Source organism: Lepidochelys kempii, chromosome 1 (assembly GCF_965140285.1).
Source record: "Lepidochelys kempii isolate rLepKem1 chromosome 1, rLepKem1.hap1, whole genome shotgun sequence".
Lineage (NCBI taxonomy): Eukaryota > Metazoa > Chordata > Testudines > Cheloniidae > Lepidochelys > Lepidochelys kempii.
Window position 1 is genome coordinate 166,206,620 of NC_136380.1, and position 20,316 is coordinate 166,226,935.

Consider the following 20,316-nt stretch of genomic DNA (forward strand, 5'->3'; position numbering starts at 1 on the left):
TCGGCTTGGCTGCAGGAGTCAGGCCTGCCGCCTGAGATCCAGAATACACTTCAGGACCTCCCCTTTGAAGGGTCCAGGCTCTTTTCGGACCAGACAGACACGAGGCTGCATAGCCTCAAGGACTCGAGGGCTACACTTAAGTCACTGGCTATGCACACCCTGGTGGTGCAGAGGAAGCCCTTTAAGCTGCAGTCTCCCCCTCAGCACCAGTACCAGCCTCGTCATAGGCATGAGCCTTACTGTAGGCGAGGCAGGGATAACAGGATGGCGCAATAATAACAATAATGCGCCAGGTCAGCACAAATCCCAGCCGGGCACTAAGCCAGGATTTTGAAGGTGCACTTGAGGACAGCATACCAGACCAGTCACCGGATCTGTCCCCTTGTTTCCTGAATCTCCTGGCCCGTTTCTCCCATGCGTGGTCCAGCATTACGTCAGACCGTTGGGTCTTACGCATGGTACGGAATGGGTACTCGCTACAATTCTCTTCCCACCCTCCTTCCCCGTCCTTCCTCAGGGACCCCTCTCACAAGCATCTCCTAGAGAAGGAGGTTGGCTCACTGCTAGAGGTGGGGGCGGTAGTGACGGTGCTGCACGGCCTAGGGGGGAAAGGTTTCTACTCCCGGTACTTCCTCATCCCCAAGGCCAAAGGGGGCCTTCGTCCCATTTTAGACCTGTGCGGGCTCAACAAGTTCCTGGTCAAGGCAGGGTTCCGCATGGTCTTTCTGGGCACCATTATCCCTTCCCTGGATCCGGGAGGCTGGTACGCTGCCCTCAACATGAAGGACACATACTTTCATATCGCCATCCACCCAGCACATCGGCGGTTCCTGCACTTTACCATTGGCCAAGAACATTACCAGTTTGTGGTTCTCCCGTTCGGTCTAGCCGCGGACCCACAGGTATTCACGAAATGCATGGCGGTGATGGCGGCCTTCTTACGGAGGCAGAGGGTCCGGGTTTACCCGTACCTTGACGACCAGCTCCTGCCAGGTCGATCCAAAGCGGAAGTGCGGGGCCACTGAGTGGAGGTGGCCCTGAGATTGACCAGGAGCCCCAGCTCGCAGAACAATGTCCCCAAGTCCACTCTCGTGCCCACGCAGAGAGTAGAATTCATAGGAGCGGTCCTGGACGCGGTGCAGGCCAAGGCAAGCCTTCCAGTATCCCGATTCCGGGCCATCCAGTAAACGGTGGCCTCCCTGGGCTAGTTTCCAACAACAATGGCCAGGTGCTGCCTGCGGCTGCTGGGCCACATGACAGCATGCACGCACGTGGTCAGGCATGCCAGACTGAGACTCAGGACTCTGCAGGCGTGGTTCGCTCGGGTGTACCGCCCAGGCAGGGACCCCCTGGACTTGGTACTGACAGCCCAAAGGGATGTGCTGGACTCCTTGCTGTGGTGGCAGTCCCAGCCTGTGGTTTGCGAAGGCATCCCCTTTGCCACCCCACAACCAGACCTGACGCTGGTGACAGACGTGTCAGACCACGGATGGGGGGGGCTCATCTGGGGGACTCAGGACTCAGGGCTTGTGGTCCGGAGCAGAGCGGTCACTCCATATCAATGTGAAGGAGCTCAGGGCGGTTCGTCTAGCCTGCCAGACCTTTCACGCCACTCTGACTGGTCACAGCATGACCGTTCTGACAGACAACACTTCTGCCATGTTTTATATAAACAAGCAGGGTGGGTCCCTTTCCTCGTCGCTCTGTCACGAGGCTCTCCTCCTTTGGGACTTTTGTATAGCCCACGCCATTCACCTCGAGGCATCGTATCTCCCGGGGGTGCAAAACGAGCTGGCAGACTACCTCAGCAGGTCGTATTGCATGCATGAGTGGACGCTCTGACCGGACATCATGCTTTTGCTCTTCCACAGACGGGGGTTTCCCTGGGTAGACCTGTTTTCCCCCAGGGCCAATGCCCAGTGCCCACGGTTCTGCTCGTTCCAGGGCCACAGCCCGGACTCAGTCGCAGATGCATTTGTGATCCCTTGAGGAGGAGGCTTGATGTATGCTTTTCCCCCCGCTCCCCTTGGTACACAAGGTCCTGCTCAAGGTACACAGGGACAGGGGGGCGGTGGTCCTCATCGCCCTGGCGTGGCCCCGCCAGCACTGGTACACAATGCTCCTAGAGCTGTCATTGGAGGCCCCGGTAGTCCTGCCCCCTAATCCGGGACCTCATCACGCAGGACAGCGGGCGGCTTCTCCACCCCGACCTGCAATCAATACACCTGATGGTGTGGAAGCTCTGTGGCTAAATGCCTTGGAGAGCCAGTGCTCCATTCCTGTGCAGCAGATTCTGCTTGGCAGTAGGAAGCCATCTACCAGGGCTACCTATGTGGCCAAGTAGAAGAGGTTCTCGTGTGGGTGTGAGCCCCGACAGGTGCAGCCGTGTTAGGCCCCAGTGCAGGCCATTCTGGAGTACCTCCTGCACCTCAAGCAGCAAGGGCTAGCCCCATCCTCACTCAGAGTGTACCTGGCGGCCATCTCCGCCTTCCATTTGGGGTTTTCGGGGGGCTCGGTGTTTTCCCACCCAGTGGTGGGACGGTTCCTTAAAGGATTGGAGAGGATGTTTCCGTACTCACCCCCCTCCCCCCCCCGTCCCTCCTTGGAACCATAACTTGGTCCTCTCTAAGCTCATGGGACCCCCATTCGAGCCCCTCGCTATGTGCTCCCTCCTCCACCTTTCCTGGAAGATGGCATTTCTGGTGGCCATTACCTTCAGCCAGAAGGGTGTCTGAGCTGAGGGCTCTCACCTCTGAGCCACCGTAGACAGTATTTCACAAGGATAAGGTGCAGCTCTGACCGCACCCCAAGTTCCTTCCTAAGGTGGTCTCGCAATTTCATTTGGGCCAGGACATTTGTCAGCTCGTGTTTTTTCCCAAAATCCCATATGGACCCAAGTCACCGCAGCCTACACACCCTGGCTGTCCGTTGAGTGCTGGCGTCGATTTGGAGCACACCAAGCCCTTTTGTAAATCCACGCAGCTGTTCGTGGCCATAGCCGAGAGGATGAAAGGCCTCCCGGTGTCGGCGCAGCAGATCTCTTCTTGGATTACAAGCTGCATTCAGGCGTGCTATGAGCTTGCATGTGTTCCGGCCCCGGCGGTTATGGCCCACTCGACCAAGGCGCAAGCGACTTCCACGGCTTTCCTGACACAAGTCCTGATCCAAGAGATCTGCAGAGCAGCCACCTGGTCCTCGGAGCACACCTTCACGACCCACTACAAGGTCAACCAGCAGGCCAGAGAGGATGAGGCAGTTGGCAGAGCGGTCCTCCAATCAGTTGTTCTGTGACTCCTACCCTCCTCCAGAGGTAAGCTTGTGATTCACCTAATGTGGAGTGGACATGAACAAGCACTCGAAGAAAAAACAGTTACTTACCTTCTCATAACTGTTGTTCTTTGAGATGTTTTGTTCACGTCCATTCCACCACCGCCCTCCTATCCCTCTGTCGGAGTCGCCAGCAAGAAGGAACCGGAGGGGGTCGGGTGGCAGGGGTATATATGCATGGCATAGTGACGCCACTCAGGGGGCCCCGACAGGAGCCGCTAAGGGAAAAAGTTTCTGACGCTCATGTACACGACGCATGCACACCTAATGTGGAATGGACGTGAACACCACATCTCGAAGAGCAACAGTTACGAGAAGGTAAGTAACCTTTTTTTTTCTTCTTTTTCCAATCTACTAGAGATTGAGATCTACTAGTATTAAAATCTTGAACGTGACTAGAAGCAATCTGTTCAATTCACTACCTACAGATTCCTTTGTTTAATAAATCAGTTAAGTTTTGAATACAAAAATGCAAAACTTCTTTTTTCTTCCACATTTAAGATAATTTTATTTAACTAGTTAGTTTTAAAATGACATTTTTATGAATTTTTAATAAAATTCTAATTTACATCCAAACAGCTTATAACAAATCAAGTAAAAAAAATATTAATCTGTTAAAGAAATCCATCATTCACCATTTTCTAAAAATATAAGGAAGTAAAAATTAAGACTATGAATGAATTGTTAAGCTATACAGCTGCTTAAATTGATATATGTATACCAAACTTAGTGTAAAGGCAATATTTAGTTGCAAAACAACTTGTTTTAATTGCCAACCAATGAGAATAGTTAATTTCTAAAGAAAGATGTAAAGTACCAATGCAAAGCATGATTAAAATCAATTATTTAAATCAGTCTCCCGCTTGCTGATTGAAATCATGATTAAAAGTGGTGATTTAAATTGCTTTGATTTAAATCCATCCACCCTGCAGCCAGGTGTAAGATTCTGCTTGCACAGATGAACCTGGATCAGAGCTTTATATAGTGAAAGTCTGGGGTGAAATCTTGGCCCCAATGAGTCAGTGGGAGTTTTGTCCTTGAACTCAATGGGGCCATGATTGTTTCTTCTGCTAAGTTCTTACGAAAGGGTGGGGATAAATCTTACTCGTACAATAATGGTACATGGAAATACTGAAGAAAGTATATTGAAATGTGGTGAGGAGATTCCCCAATTAATATTAAATATAGTACTCCCTCCAGGCCCTACACACATTTTCTGGCTTAGTTATCAGGGTTGACCAATAGTAACCTAATGCATTACCAAAAATACAAGGGTTTTTTTTTTTTCCCCAAGCTTGATCTTATCAGAATCAGCAGCCCTACCTACCACCCACCCACCTCAATAGGGGGAAAACTTGATGGGAATGGTGGTGATTGGGAAAGCCCCAATAGAAGGGGGGAGGGAGAGAAGAGAACACATGTTGGGGGGAAGGGGTTGCAGGAAAATGCAGGGGTGACCCCTCTTTCCCCTTTCATTAATTTAAACCCTAGCCTAGGCCATGTGGGGCCTCTTCTTGCTGTTTTAGCAGCCCCATCCCCACTCCCCGTAACTGTAGTTTTGGAACTGTGTTCTGCAAGTGCTGTGGGTCTTCCCATTTTGGGGTTCAGGAGGGAATTTTTTCTTCTCTTGGGGCCAAATCGGCAGAGGCCTTGTGAGTTTATTCACCTTCCTCGCAGCATCATGGAAGCACAGTTAAGTAGTTTTAGTAATAATATGTGGTAGGGATCTCAGTTCATCACAACTTTCAGTTGGATCCATTGTAATTAAAGGCTAAAAGGGATCATTCCAACATTTTTTTACTTCTGGGATTTTGCTGATGGGCCTTGTGCCCATGGGATAGGGGGGGAGACCTTGTGGCTTTCAAATGCCAGCATCCCCCTTTGGAACCTCTGTCCCCCTTATAGGGTGAGGGGGGAGAAGGATGCTAAAAGGATTCAAAGGAGTGAGCTGAGTCCTAGGGCCAGGATGGTGTCCCCATTAGATTTGCCAAATTTCTACTTGCACAAAACCGAATACCCTCACCCCGCTCCTGCCCGGCCCCTTCTCCAAGGCCCTGTCATGCCTCCCATTCACTCCATCCCTCTGTTGCTCACTCTCCCCACCCTCATTCACTCACCCATTTTCACTGGGCTGGCTCAGGGGGCTGGGGTGCAGGCTCCGGGGTAGGGCCAGAAATGAGGAGTTCAGAGTGAGGGAGGGATTCCAGGCTGAGGCAGTGGATTGGTATGCGAGAGGGGTGAGGTCAGGGATGGGGGGTTTGGGATGCAGGAGGGTGCTCTGGGCTGGGATCAAGGGGTTTGGAGGGTGGAAGGGGGTGAGGGTTCCAGCTGGGGGTGCGGGCTCTGGGGTAAGGCTAGGAATGAGAGGGTTGGGGTACAGGAGGGTGCTCCGGGCTGGGATCGAGGGGTTCAGAGGGCAGGCGGAGGAATCAGGGCTGGGCCCAGGTTGGGGTGCAGGCTGCGGGCGATGTTTACCTCAAGCAGCTCCCAGAAGCAGCCTCTGCGCCGCATGGCTCCTGGGAAGTCCCAGCCTCCATGTCCCTGCTCCGGCTCCTACGCAGAGACATGGCCAGGTGGGTCTGGACGCTGCACTGTCCACAGGTGCACCCCTGCAGCTCCCATTGGCCAATGGGAGATGTGGGGGCAGCGCTTGGGGCAGGGGCAGTGTGTGAACAGCTGCTGGAGGGGGGACGTGGCGGCTGCTTCCCAGGAGCCACACGACGTAGAGGCTAGCAGGGAACGTGCTAGCCCCTCTGTGCAGCGCCATCAACTGGACAGTCAGCGGCCCGGTCAGCACTTCTGACCAGAGCTGCCGGGATCCCTTTTCAACTGCATGTTCCAGTTGAAAACCGCACACCTGGTCACCCTAGTCTCCATTGAAATCACAGGGAGTAGCTTGTAGGACCAGAGCTGTAGTCAGATCCTGCAAAGTGTTGAGAGCCCTTCCAGTAGGAGGAGTGGAGGGAAGTCAACAACTTGCAGGTTCAAGCCCTCCCTTCCTTCTTATAGGTTCTTATTTGTTCTCACATGCCATAAAGCCCAAGACATATGTAAGGAAAAGGCTTTGATAATGAGTTGATAGTAAAATCAAACTCTCTCTCTAAAATAAAAATAAAGCAAAGAAAATTGCATCTAATATATTGTACTCATACAGACAGATAATACGATTTAAATATGCCACAATATGATTTAACTTTGAGTACTTTAAGCAGATATCTAATAATGTGCCACTATGTTTCCTAAGAGGGAAATAATAATTGTACTGTATGATTTTCATTTTTACTGTGTTTTGTCTTCTGGTTTATAGTAATGACAGATTATGGAAACTATGAACTAAATCAGTAGGCTCATTTTTAAAATGGAAAATTTTAATTTATTTTTACCTTGATTTTTTTTATTGCTTCATTTAGAAAGGTTTATAAGATAGTCAATAGATGATAGATAACAAAGTTGTTCAATCATATTTTGTCATTTCAACATTTGTCAATGTACTTTGAAGGTTTGTAGAAGACAAAATGTGGGTAACATTTTTGGAAGGAAGCTCTGCTTTGAGTGCTCTGAACCTGAATGGTACTGAGGTAAAGTACAAATTACTGAAATTATCTGTAGTGTGCTTAAATGTAATTCTTTAAGTACGATGTGGTTTTCAGCTGCTATACCAGTTGTAAAAGCGCCTATATCTAAGTAGATCCCAGGCCAAATGGATGAGATTCTTTGGCTTGTGACAGAGGAGGTCAGACTAGATGATCATTTAGATCCCTCTGGCCTTAAAATCTATGGTATCTTCACTTCTATTATTTTTTCTCTGCAAATGAGCTCACTTTTTTATAGTTATAAGAATGCAAAAAAGAATGAGCTTTTTTTTAACTGGTTTATGATACTTTTCTTTGTGATTATTTGCCTAAAAAACAAACAAGTGTCGTGAGACTACAGTGTGGACTAGGTTCTCATTTTTATGGTAGAGTATATTATTAATCCAAAATTTAGCACTCCTGTGCATAGGTGTTGGAACTAGGTGTTCAGGGGGTGCTACAGTACCCCTTGGCTTGAAGTGGTTTCCATTATATACAGGGTTTACAGTTTGGTTCAATGGCTCTCAGCACTCCCACTATGCAAATTGTTCCAGCACCCCTGCTCCCGTGGGGCAATCCTGACCCTATTGAAGTTGTTGGGAATTTTGCCATTGATTTCATTGGGACGAGGATTTCACTTGTGGTACATAGTAACATCTATGCAGGTTTGTAATTGGCTAGATCCCTAATAAGATTTTGATCTTGTAATGTGATCTTTGCAGGTAGACTCTTAGACCTTTTGAAGTCACTGAGTCTCCACACAGGGAGTAGGAGTTCAATTAATGGGTCGGACTGCAGGATTGAATCCTAACATTGTGTCAGTACATATTACAGAATTGTCATGATTTGCTTAGCTCATAAGTAAGGCTGACTGTCATGACAAAAAAGGGAAAATAATGCTTTTGTCAGAGTAAAGAATGCAAAAGTCATTTTAATTTTTTTTAAATGCACACAATAGTTTTACATTTATTTTTCATTAGAAAAGTATTATGTAGTTGTAATTAATAGTTAAAAAGCAAGTGAAGATGTCAAAAAAGAAACAAATGGGTCAAAACTCTTGGAACACACTTGCTGTGTAGAAGGAAGATTAGAATGAAAAAGATCATGCCTTTTCATAAAAAGCTCCCAAAAATCATTGTTTTGTCACAAAAATCCTGAAAAACATAGAACCTTGTTCATAATATTCTGTATAGCAGATTGTACTTTCTGTGGGTTTTTTTTTTAATTTAGATCCCTGATTTTTAGTGCTTAGTTTTTAATTTTTGTACTTTGCATGTGTCTTTTTTTAATCATGTGGAAATTCAGGTTTTAGGAAGGATCATAAACATTAACTTGAAAAACTCAGACTGGATCAGAAGTTTGGAAGAGGAGATGAATCTAGAGAAGATGGTTGGATTGCCTTCATCAACCAGCTCCACTTTGCTTTGTGAAGATGCTGAGGTTTCTGCAGACTATGATATGGAAGGTCTGTTGAATCAAATTAACTTCTTTACATCCTAGATATATTACTTAATTAAATCTATATATCTCTTAAACAATTTATTTTAACTTTATGCCAAACAATCCAAGGATGATAAATTTAAAAATCAGAGACTCTCCAGCAACATATGCAGAGTTTGCAGAGCAACATTAGTTTTGGTTTCAGTTTGCGCTGTATCTGTGCTGGTGGCTTTGATAAATTTGCCACCATTTTTTTTCTAGATTTCCTGGGTATTGTTCAGAGGCATAGGAGGCACTGGGAATAAAAGCTGAGGTTTTCAAATGGTTTTAGTTAGGGTTATCGATTAATCGCAGTTAACTGATGTGATTAACTCAAATTAATTGCAATTAAAAATTAATCACTATTAAAATTGCATTCTTAAACAGTAGAATACCAACTGACATTTATTAAATATTTTTGGATTTTTTTCTATATTTTCAAATATATTAATTTCTATTACAACACAGAATACAAAGTGTACAGTGTTCACTTTATATTATTTTTATTACAAATATTTGCACTGTAAAAATGATAAAAGAAATAGTATTTTCCAATTCACCTCATACAAGTACTGTAGTGCGATCTCTTTATCGTGAAAGTATAACTTAGAAATCTAGATTTTTTTTTTGTTACATAACTGCACTCAAAAACAAAACAATGTAAAACTTTAGGGTCTATGAGGCCACTCAGTCCTACTTCTTGTTCAGCCAATTGCTAAGACAAACAAGTTTGTTTACATTTACGGGAGATACTGCTGCCTGCTTATTTACATTGTCACTTGAAAGTGAGAACAGGCGTTCACATGGCACTTTTGTAGTTGGAGTTGCAAAGTATTTATGTGTCAGATATGCTAAACATTCATATATCCCTTCATGCTTCAGCCACCGTACCAGAGGACATTCTTCCATGCTGATGATGCTTAAAATAATGCGTTAGTTAAAAGAGCTACAGCACTCAACCCAAGGTTTAAGAATCTGAAGTGCTGACCAAAATCTGAGAGGGATGAGGTGTGGAGCATGCTTTCAGAAGTCTTGAAAAAGCAACACTCAGATGCAGAAACTACAGAACCTGAACCACCAAACAAGAAAAACAACCTTCTGCTGGTGGCATCTGACTCAGATGATGAAAATGAACATGCGTCGGTCCGCTCTGCTTTGGATAGTTATCAAGCAGAACCCGTCATCAGCATGGATGCATGTCCTCGAATGGTGGTTGAAGCATGAAGGGACATATGAATCTTTAGCATATCTGGCACGTAAATGTCTTTTGAAAGTATGCAACCATTCACTGGAACACATGCAAAATCACATACTGGTTCCAGTTCAGTTAAATGTTTTAACTGGTTTTCCTCCTTTCCTATAGCTTTGATAAAATGTTAAAAGGATGAATTTTGTTTAAAACTGTTTAATGGTGGACCGCGATTAGATTATGTAAACACCATTGACACCTTTGGGACCATTTATTCCATCTACATTAATACAACCTGCCTCATGGGAGATCATCATCCCATCATTACTTCCAAAGCCAAAGATCCCCACAGAAGATCTGTGGCACACTTTGGCTGTTTGAAGAGCACTAAAGATGTCTTTCAGGTACACAGAATTGACAAGAATATTGGGCTCCTTGTTCATCTGTTTTCATCCAAAGTGCTAAGGACTCAGAGTACCCAAACTATCCCTAGCCGGATGGATCCAGTGCTCTTGTTCCAGATGGAATCAAGGCACACGCCACGAAATCTGTGGTGACTTCACGGGGAAGGGTGTGTGGCAGCACAGAACTGCCTCTGGAAATAGGAGGGGAATAGTCCGTCTGTAGCAGCACCTTCCACAATTCTGATAGCAGAAAGAAAATGCTCAGGTCAAAGATTTACCAGTCCTCAATACAGAAGATTTTACTTTCCGAGTCATACCAAATTACACTTCATTTAACATCACATGGTCCCTTTAACAGGAAAAACACCGTAAATAATAATGCCCCACAACTACCTCAGAATCCCTCACTCACCCTTCTATGAAACATCTTAAAGGATAGATGATCCTTAAAGCAAGTTATAAAGATTAAAAAAAAATCCAGGTCTTGACAAGCCAAGGAGGTAATGGGGTCAAGGACTTCTAACTGAGAATGCTCTGTCTGGTGTTTCCTCGTTTAAAACTACTTAACTGTTGATTTAAGCACCTTGGCAGATTGCAGTTGCTGCAGTATCACACATGGTACTGTGCCCAAACTATTTACAGCTTTATAGATTAAAAATACCATCTTAAATTCCACCTTGAAATTAATGAAGAACAAGTGCAGATCTCTGAGTACTGGTATGAATTCTCTGCATGAAGCACTGTTGTGTAAGTAGACAGCTGTGTTTTACACTATTTAAGTGTCCTAATTACTGTAAAGTTCTATGCAGAACATACTGTTGAAAAGATTCATACACTTCAAAAAGAAAAAAAAAAAGTTTAAGACCTCAGACACCTGTTGCAATATCCCACAGGGACATGAAGGCACTCTAAAGTCTGTCATAAATGATGGAAGGAGTGAAGGGACCTATGTTATCTAGCAATACCTTCAGAACAAAAAAATCATAGCTACATAGTTTTTTCCCCTTATCTTTGGCGTATGACTAATATATCTGGTGAAAATATTTCCCAGAATTCAGCAAGCTTTTCTCATTCCCAGCTGATTTGATATATTTTTCTGAGTGGGAATTATTCATTTGTTTTGGGACAAGGGCTCCTATTTTTAGTAACCTTTGGGTTATAGAATTACTTATTCCCCAGTTAGATAGATGTTTCACAATTAGCTTCTAGGTCCTTTAAGTACATACTTAAAGATTTCTTCAATAGAAATTTAATTATTTGCGTTTTATGAGCAGAACCTGGTCTTCTCTGGTGGCCATCTGAAAGGATAGGCTTTGTATACAATCAAGATTTTAGATAGTGTGATTTTCCTTTTGTACTTGGCATTTTCAATATGCGCAGAGTTTGAGTATTTCCAGCTGCTCTTGAAACGTAGGATTTTTATGATTTCATTGTGAAAAGTAGACATCACAATAAATAACTTCCATGCCTGGAGACAGTGTGGATGGGACAAACATTTGTAGATCCCTTTTACTTTATAAACTTTTTTCTGTTTTTGTAGGTGATATTGATGACTATAGTACTGAAGTGGAAGAAATTTTTCCTCAACATCTACAGCCAGGTACAAGTTCTAGTCTTCGAACCTCACCAGGCTCTTCACCTCGTTCCAGTCCCTGCCAGTCACCCACATTGTCAGATGGACCACTACCCACCCTTCCAGTGAGACCAAGTCGAGCACCTACAAGAACTCCTGGACCACCTATATCCTCAAAATGTATGTATTATATTACATAAGTCAGACAACTACATCTCATTCTAGTTACCTACAATTTGACCTTGAAGAATACAGTAAATATTAAACTAGTTAATAGGTGTTTTATCAGGGTTACATATTATTCAAGGTCAAATTGTAGGTAACTAGAATAAGTGAAGTAATCTGTTTTATACCTCCAGTGAATAACCCTGTGACATGGTGTATCAATATATTCCTCATTTATTTTAACCACACTGATAAGATAAGTGTTTCTCAAATGCAGCCACAGCCTCCTAGCTGTCACTGAGGGACAGCAAAGCAGCAGCTCCTCCCCCAGGGCTGCCTGCAGGGGTTGGTCCCTACCCTCTTCCAGAGCCACAGACACTGTAGGAGCAGGCAACCAGTGTGAGTTCCCCACCTTCCTGAGTGCAGTGGGGCTCAGGGTTCAGGCATCTGCCCTGGGGTGGTGGGCTGTAGGCTCGGTCCCCCAGCCGCAGGGTTTTAGGTTCCATCCCTGGACTCACCCCCTGCCATCACCTCAACCCCCGCTGTCTCCTCTGCCCCCCCCCACCTCATCATCTGGGACTTAATTTGTCCCCCAGCATGCCAGAGCTGACTAAGTCTGCTGTGAAAAGTGATATTAACAAATATACAAATACCACTTTTCACAGTAGCGGACTTACTAACTAGCAATCTTAAAATTAAAATAATAATAATAATAATCAAAACATGCAGAGCACCTTATTTTTGTTTCTATTCTGTTTAGGTCCAGTAAAGCATAGAGACAACTATACATTATTTTTATTACTGAATCTGCAAAAAAAAAAACCCTATATAAATAAATTACGATGATTTGGGACATGTATATGTGCATATTTATTTTTTTTCCTAAAGTTAATTAAGTTACTTTAGGAAAAATTCTCAGAGCAGCCACCAGCAAGAGTTGGTGGCAGCACTCTGAGGCTGCCAAAAAATATGTTGAGAACCCCTGGATTAGGTACACCTCAATTTAGTGAAAAGTGGATTTATACCAGTATAAGGCAAGATTGTTGCATGACTAACTTCAGCTTGTAGGAGAAAGAGCTTTGTGTATATGATTTTCAGTTTAAACAGCTTTGTCTTAGTGATAAGAATGGGAATAGGGAACTGTAATGATATTTTGGCACTTTAAAAAACATTGCCACACCATTTTTAAACTGTTTCTTTGTGTCACTGTAATGGGAGGTAGTTTTACAGTGATCATGCTTATCTGACAGAACACCCTCCAAATTTCCCTTTCTTAAAGGAAATAAGCAAATAAATAAAGCCTGGGTTGAAATAGAATGGAAATGTATTTGATGAAATGTGGTTTATAAGAATCTTTAAGGTACCCAGAAAATACTTAATGATCAAACTTTTTGGCAGATATCATTCCTAATCAACATGTGAATTAATTCACACTCTCATCAAAGTCCATTCCTCTTATTCTTGCTCCCTGGAAACTTCAATGCCACATGACAATGCAACACGACCACAGTGTGTATATCCACAGTTGGTGGTATTGACAGAAACCTTTACAAAAAACTTTTCAATAGAAAATCTTTAGCACTTCACTTGATATTTTTTTTTAACAAGGTCATTAAATATATGCTGATTTTCTTGATCAGGTTCTCCAGTTGATTTTCAACCAATTACACAACAGAAAGAGTCTACTCAGAGCTTAGAGCCTAAACGTCTTCCTCCCCCTCGCCCAGTGGCTCCACCTACACGGCCTGCTCCACCACAGAGACCACCCCCACCATCAGGTAATGTAGTGATGTATACCACACAATGGACGATCTTTTGATGTACAGTTTTATTTAAGTCTGTTTGATTTTATTTATTTATTTATTTATTTTGGCCAGGTGACTTACTGACTTTTTCTTTACAAAATGTATTCGATCCATTTAACTAATTTTAAAAATTGAATTTTTTGACTAGATTTTACATATCACAGCTACTTTTTATGATTACTTTTTAATACACAATTGTGCTAATTTTTTTGAGTTAGGAATATCGTCTTCCTATGGATGTTTGTATTTAACATTTTCATTATCTACGGCATTTTAATGTTTCTTAAGAACTAGTTCTTAATCTTTTGATTTTACTAATTTAATTCAGATGTTAATGATATTCCTGTTAACTTTTGAGTAAGTACAGATTGCATATGTATGTTTAATATGGTAAAGCTAATCACTTTAGGGAAAAGTATATTTAGATAAATTGGAAGTGTAAGCAGTAGAGCATTAAGAGAAACTGGATGTTGAGAGACCATATATGAGCCATGTAACAACTAACCAAAGTGACTCTTGATGCTTGTAACTTTCTTATTCTTTTTTCTCCCCTTTTTTTATACTGATGCTTTTTCTTTAATGCTGCGTACATTTCTTATACTATAAGGGGGTAGGAGTCCTGCACCTGCTAGAAAAGAATTTGGAGGTAATAATTTAATTTGGTTTTCAAACATGACTAATAAATAGCACAACTTCTATGGCTATTAATATAACAGTATATTTATCCTGAGAATATTTAATCTGATGCTTCCCAAAGGCAGAAGTTGATGATGTGTTGTGGCATATATTCAGTTACTTCAAAAAAGAATTCCTTTAAAAAGCAATATATCTTTTTTTCTGAGAGCCCATAAACTCTATCTTCTCTCTAGAATTACAGTTTAATCTTAGTGGGCAGTAAGTTCTGGACAGCAGCTACTACTACTTGATGAGTAAATAAGGAGCATGACAATATTTTTCAACAGTTATTGACATGCCATAGTCCTGTCAGTTAAAACTGGTCCTGATCTTCATAATTTAAACTTAGTCAATATGCAAAACACACTTTTAAAAAAATAAAAGCTGTCTTAACTTCAGACTAGCTTTTTTTTTCTCCATGAGGAACGTTGTAAAAAGGAGGATTGTGGTCAACTGATAGTCATGCAGGCAGGTAGTAACATTTCACAGATTAAGACTAGTTCATCCACAATACCTTCTTTTTGTGGTTTAAGGTAGAAAAACCAGTAGAGAAAATTATTTACTTTTATATTATTTGAAAAAATTTACTGTAAAAAACAAAGTTAAATGGAAATTAAAAGAAACAGTTACAAGAGTGAAATGCATGCAAATTGCATGAAAACTAAAAAAAAAAACCAAAACATTATAGAGGCTCAAACTAAATGTATACCCCAAATGAGAAAGGGGGGGGGAGGGGAAAGTACGAGGGCCAAAAAAAGGCACCATAGCTAAATAACTGACTGAAAGAGGCAGAGAGAGTGAGAGAAATCTTTTAAAATTTGGAAGTCACATCTTACTGAGGAAAATAGAAAGGAGTATAAACTCTTGAAAGTCAAGTGTAAAAATATAATTAGGCAGGCTAAAAAAGAATTTGAAGAGCAACTAGCAAAAGACACACAAACTAACAGCAAAATATTTTTAAGTAGATCAGATGCAGGCCTGCCAAGCGATCGGTGAGGCCACTGGATGATCAAGGTGCTAAAGGAGCACTTAAGGTAGCAAAGCCGTTGCAGAGAAGCTAAATTAATTCTTTGCATTGGTCTTCACTGCAGAGGATGTGAGGGAGATTCCCACACCTGAGCCATTCTTTTTTGGTAACAAAAAGGGAACTGTCCCAGATTGAGACGTCAATAGACGAGGTTTTGGTACAAATGGATAAATTAAACAGTAATAAGTCACCAGGACCAGATGGTATTCACCCAAGAGCTCTGAAGGAACTAAAATATGAAATTGCAAAGCTACTAACTGTGGTATGTAACCTGTTGTTTAAATCAGCCCCTGTACCAGATGACTGGAGGATAGCTTATGTAATGCCAATTTTTAAAAAAGGCTCCAGAGGTAATCCTGGCAGTTACATGTCAGTAAGCCTAACTTCAGTACCAAGTAAATTGGTGGAAACTTTGGTAAAGAACAGAAATATCAGACACCTAAATGAACACGATATGTTGGGGAAAAGTCAACATGGCTTTTGTAAATGGAAATCGTGCCTCACCAATCTATTAAAATTCTTTGAGGGTGTCAAAAAGCGTGTGGATAAGGACGATCCAGTGGATTTAGTATACTTGAACTTTCGGAAAGCCTTTGACAAGGTCCCTCATCTAAGGCTCTTAAGCAAAGTAAGCAATCCTGGGATAAAAAGGAAGGTCCTCTCATGGATCTGTAACTGGTTAAAAGATAGGAAACAAAGGGTAGGAATAAATAGTCAACTTTCACAGTGCAGAGAGGTAAATAGCGGGGTCCCCCAAGACTCTGTATTGGGACAAGTGCTGTTCAATATATTTATAAATGATCCTGAAAAACAGGTAAACGGTGAGGTAGCAAAGTTTCCAGATGGTACAAAATTACTCAAGATAGTTAGGTCCAAAGCAGACTGTGAAAAATTACAAAGGAAGCTCACTATAACCAGGGTGACTGGGCCAACAAAATGGTAGATGGAATTCAGTATAGATAAATACAAAGTAATGCACATTGAAAAACATAATCCCAACTATACATATAAAATGATGAGGTCTAAATTAGCTGTTACCACTAAAGAAAGAGATCTTGGAGTCGTTTTGGATAGTACTCTGAAAACATCCGCTCAATGTGCAGCAGCAGTCAAAAAAGCGAACAGAATGTTGGGAATCATTAGGAAGGAGATAAGACTGCAAACATCAAAATTCCACTACATAAATCTATGGTACACCCACAACTTTGAATACTGTGTGTAATTTTGGTCACCCCATCTGAAAAAAAAGATATATTAGAGTTGGAAAAGGTACAGAGAAGCGCATCCATATGAGCTTCCATATGAGGAGAGATTAAAAAGACTGGAACAGTTCAACTTAGAAAAGAGACGACAAAGGGGGGATATGATAAGAGGTCTATAAAATCATGGTGTGGAGGAAGCGAATAAGGAAGTGTTATTTACCCCTTCACATAACACAGGAACCAGGGGTCACCCAATGAAATGAATTGGCAGCAGGTTTGAAACAAACAAAAGAAAATACTTCTTCACACAAGGCACATTCAACCCTTTGGAACTCATTGCCAGGGGATGTTGTGAGGGCCAAAAATATAACTGGTTTCAGAAAAGAATTAGACGCGTTCACGGGGGAATAGATCCATCAGGGCTAATAGGCAGGATGGTCAGGGACGCAACCCTGTGCTCTGCGTGTCGCTACCCTCTGACTACCGGAAGTTGGGATTGGATGACAGGGATGGATCACCTGATAATTGTTCTGTTCATTCCCTCTGAAGCATCTGATACTGGCCACTGTTGGAAGACAGGATACTGGGCTAGATGGACTATTGGTCTGACATATTATGACCATTCTTATGTTCTTATGAAGATGGCTATGTATACATAAGTATTCCTAAATAAATTTGATTTCAGAACTTCAGATATAAAATAGCTGAATTGGAAGATAATTCTGGATATTCATATATGTGTGAACATACTGTGTGTCATACTCATTTTCAAATTTCCCTTGTTACTTCCACAAGAGATTCTTGAGTGAGAGTTAAAGTTAACATGTATCTGCTTGCAAGAAAGCACATGTTCCAGAAAAGTAAAACTACAGACTTTTGGTGAGTCTTACAAAACAGGATAAATGTTGTACACAGTACATAAGTTAACAACTCGTATTTTTATTGTATTGAGCCATAGATATACGTAGCACTTAAATACATTTGAGGGGGGAGGATGAGGAAACATTTCTGTGGCAATTTTGATTTTTTTGATTTTATTTTTTTTAAATGGCAGCTGTTTGAAACTTTTCCTGGATTTGGAATGTTAGAATAAATAATGGGGGAATGGATTATTGAACAGGTGGGAGGTGGCTAAAGGCATATTAAAATTGCATTGGCTGTGCAATTCATCACATGGCTATAATTTATACATGCACACACAACTTTTGTGTGTGTGTGTGTGTTTACAGATCTATTATTCACATTTATCTCTAAATGTATATTTTAAGGTAGAACATTGTAGAACATAAATCCTTTCACTCAATTTCTCAAGTTTAGATAGGTATAAGAAAGAGTGTTTGGTGCATCAATCAAGCTGTCAAAATCCAGTTTTGCTCTCATTTGGTAATCTGTAGTTTAAGATGAACCATTCTGGTTTTAGTTTAAAATAATTACAATTTTAGAAAGCAGCTAATACGTGTTGCACTTTCTGCATATTATTATATGGTTCGCTTGTATCATATGTCATTGCCAAGTATTTTTCTGTACAATGACAGAATCCTGTCTATCCTAGCTCCAGCTTAAACTGTGAAAAAACTAGTGTCACTCAATGAGCATTGCAAATTATTATTTTATTCATATGTAACTAGTAAATAAAATTGTCATGCCGTCTTTCATTTCTCATCCTGGCCATACATTCATCCCATTCTTTCTACCTTACTCATCCCTTCTCTACTTCCCACGCACAGCTTCATGCCTTCTGCCTTGCTGCTCCATACACTTGGAATAGACATCCTCTGTATCTTCCTTCCAATCCTTCATAAAGCCCGTTCTTCAAGCAATTCCTCCTTTCTTCCATCATGGTCCAATCCTGTGACACCTCTCCTTGAACTGTTGTCCTGTGTCTCATGTTGTTTCTTTCATCTTATTTAGAGTGTGAGTTGTTTGGATCTGATCTATATTTATAATGCATGGTGTAGGTGGTACTACATACTGTAAAAAATATTGCAGCACATGGTATACAATAAATATCGTTCATAGATCCATGCAACACATACACTGACACGAGTTAAGGATCGCTTTCATGTCCTCTCTAATTATAAATTGAGGTACTGGTATGCATGTAAGTTGAATCCTTAACATAATTTTAAACATAGACACCTTATGTGATAGTTTTGCCCATAATAATGTTGTTTTTTTAACCTTTTATCTCAGGCACTTTACCTCTTCAGGGTCTGTGGCACTCCTCCTTGTGCCCCTGTATGCTTTGAAGACTCCTATTGGGACTCTAAGCTTTCCCACAGTGTAATTATGTCTCGCATCTTTATTAGGAGTAGGCTAGAACTCAAGGGTTTTTTTTGGTCTTCAGCTTTTAGATATTTGCAAATGAATAATGCTTTTGCCTGGAGGTTCAAGCTATGATTGTCATTGAGTACCTTATAATAATAATTTAATAAATAAAATTAGCTTTCAAATCTTTGGAGTTCAGGGTTCAGTTAGCATATTTTGTAGTGCCTTACATATTTATGATTTAGAAACACATCAAGTAATATCTTACAGAATATGAAGAAAGTTAATGATTGTGACTTGTCACCATTGTATAATATTTTTTTCCATTAGCAATACCAAGTTCTGTACAGAGAATATTTCTGTTTAACAGTATAAAGGGCTAAAAGTTGTCTTTGTCAGTTTAAAAACTATTGTTAAGATGGAGTTAAGTTTGAGGGTATGTACCAGTAATGTACAGTGAATACATTACAGGGACGTTGCCATTATCCCAAAAACAAATATTATAAAACCAGGAAATTCAGAGTTAAGGTTTATCTTAAAAGAAATACAAACACATTAAGGTATGGAGAAGCACAGTTTTATATACCCACACAACCTTTACTCCACCCTGTGATGATGTCATGAAATAACCAGACAGTTAAGATCAGTGCATAATGTTTGTACTCCTAGATTAGGTTAAATAGATTTCAAAGACCCATTCCATTTTTTAACTTTTTCCCCTTCTGATGTGTCTATGGAGCAGAGTTAAGGTTGTCTGGATGCATTAGGATATGGCAATCATTTTGAAAATAGGTAATTCTTTGTGGAATTCTGTTTAAAACAAAAAACAAAATTCTGCATCCTTTACTGAAGAAATTTTCAGTAATGAAGAAAAATGGCAAAAAAGACCATTAAAAAATAACCAAAAAACTTTGACATAGGGTGCTGAATTTCTGAAAGGAACACTTTTTTTAAATTTTCACTCAAACTAATTAACAGATTTACTTTAAGTCTCAGAAAATTCATTCAGTACTCAAGAGTAAGTGCTGTAATTTGGAGAGGATATACTGAATTCTTCATATATAACCAAGTGGCTACACTTTTAAGAGAGAACTTAACTCAGCCTTAACTATAGACTAGGGACTGGCACTTCCATAATTTGGCTGTATCCGCTGTTGCTGTGCTAGGATACTAGCGCTCTCAATGCTATTTCCAGAGTGTTGGGACTGCTGCTATGCTAATAGGCTCACACTGGGGGCAAATATATAATGAAGGAATTTTGGGGGCAGCCAGTCTGGTAACTGGAAGAGAGAAAGATGGGGAGAGTAATTTTGACACTAGACAAAATATGTTTTTAAAATGTTAGGAAACAAACTTAAACAAGCTTAAAGAAACCCCAAAAACCCTCTTCTTAAGGACTAGTGGAAAGTGGACATTGACTAATGTGGCACCAGGATACTGTCCTTAATCAAAACGGTAATTTGTTTGTTGTGAAAAATAAACCCACAAATTTCAACATTCTATCAGTAATAATTAAAGTGGTGGTGTTCCTTGGAAACAGGGCTGTGAAGGAAATGTGAGAGACTAGAAGAATTTCAGTCATAAGGCTCTCTTTAAGACAGTCAAAACAAATGTCAAATGGTATTTTCCT

General features: G+C 41.3%; 1 protein-coding gene across 10 annotated transcripts in view; it reads left to right on the top strand.

Annotated features, from left to right (window-relative positions):
* SYNJ1 (synaptojanin 1) overlaps window positions 1–20,316 on the top strand; it is a 107,566-nt gene that overhangs the window by 59,383 nt on the left and 27,867 nt on the right. For 7 of the 10 annotated variants that reach the window (XM_073362090.2, XM_073362107.2, XM_073362098.2 and 4 more), the window contains exons 22-26: window positions 6,827–6,905; window positions 8,205–8,364; window positions 11,512–11,724; window positions 13,350–13,487; window positions 14,122–14,160. In XM_073362090.2, coding sequence (XP_073218191.1) covers window positions 6,827–6,905; window positions 8,205–8,364; window positions 11,512–11,724; window positions 13,350–13,487; window positions 14,122–14,160 — 629 coding nt within the window. The remainder of the gene's footprint in view (window positions 1–6,826; window positions 6,906–8,204; window positions 8,365–11,511; window positions 11,725–13,349; window positions 13,488–14,121; window positions 14,161–20,316) is intronic. The other 3 variants (XM_073362119.2, XM_073362128.2, XM_073362137.2) reach the window with 1 other exon arrangement.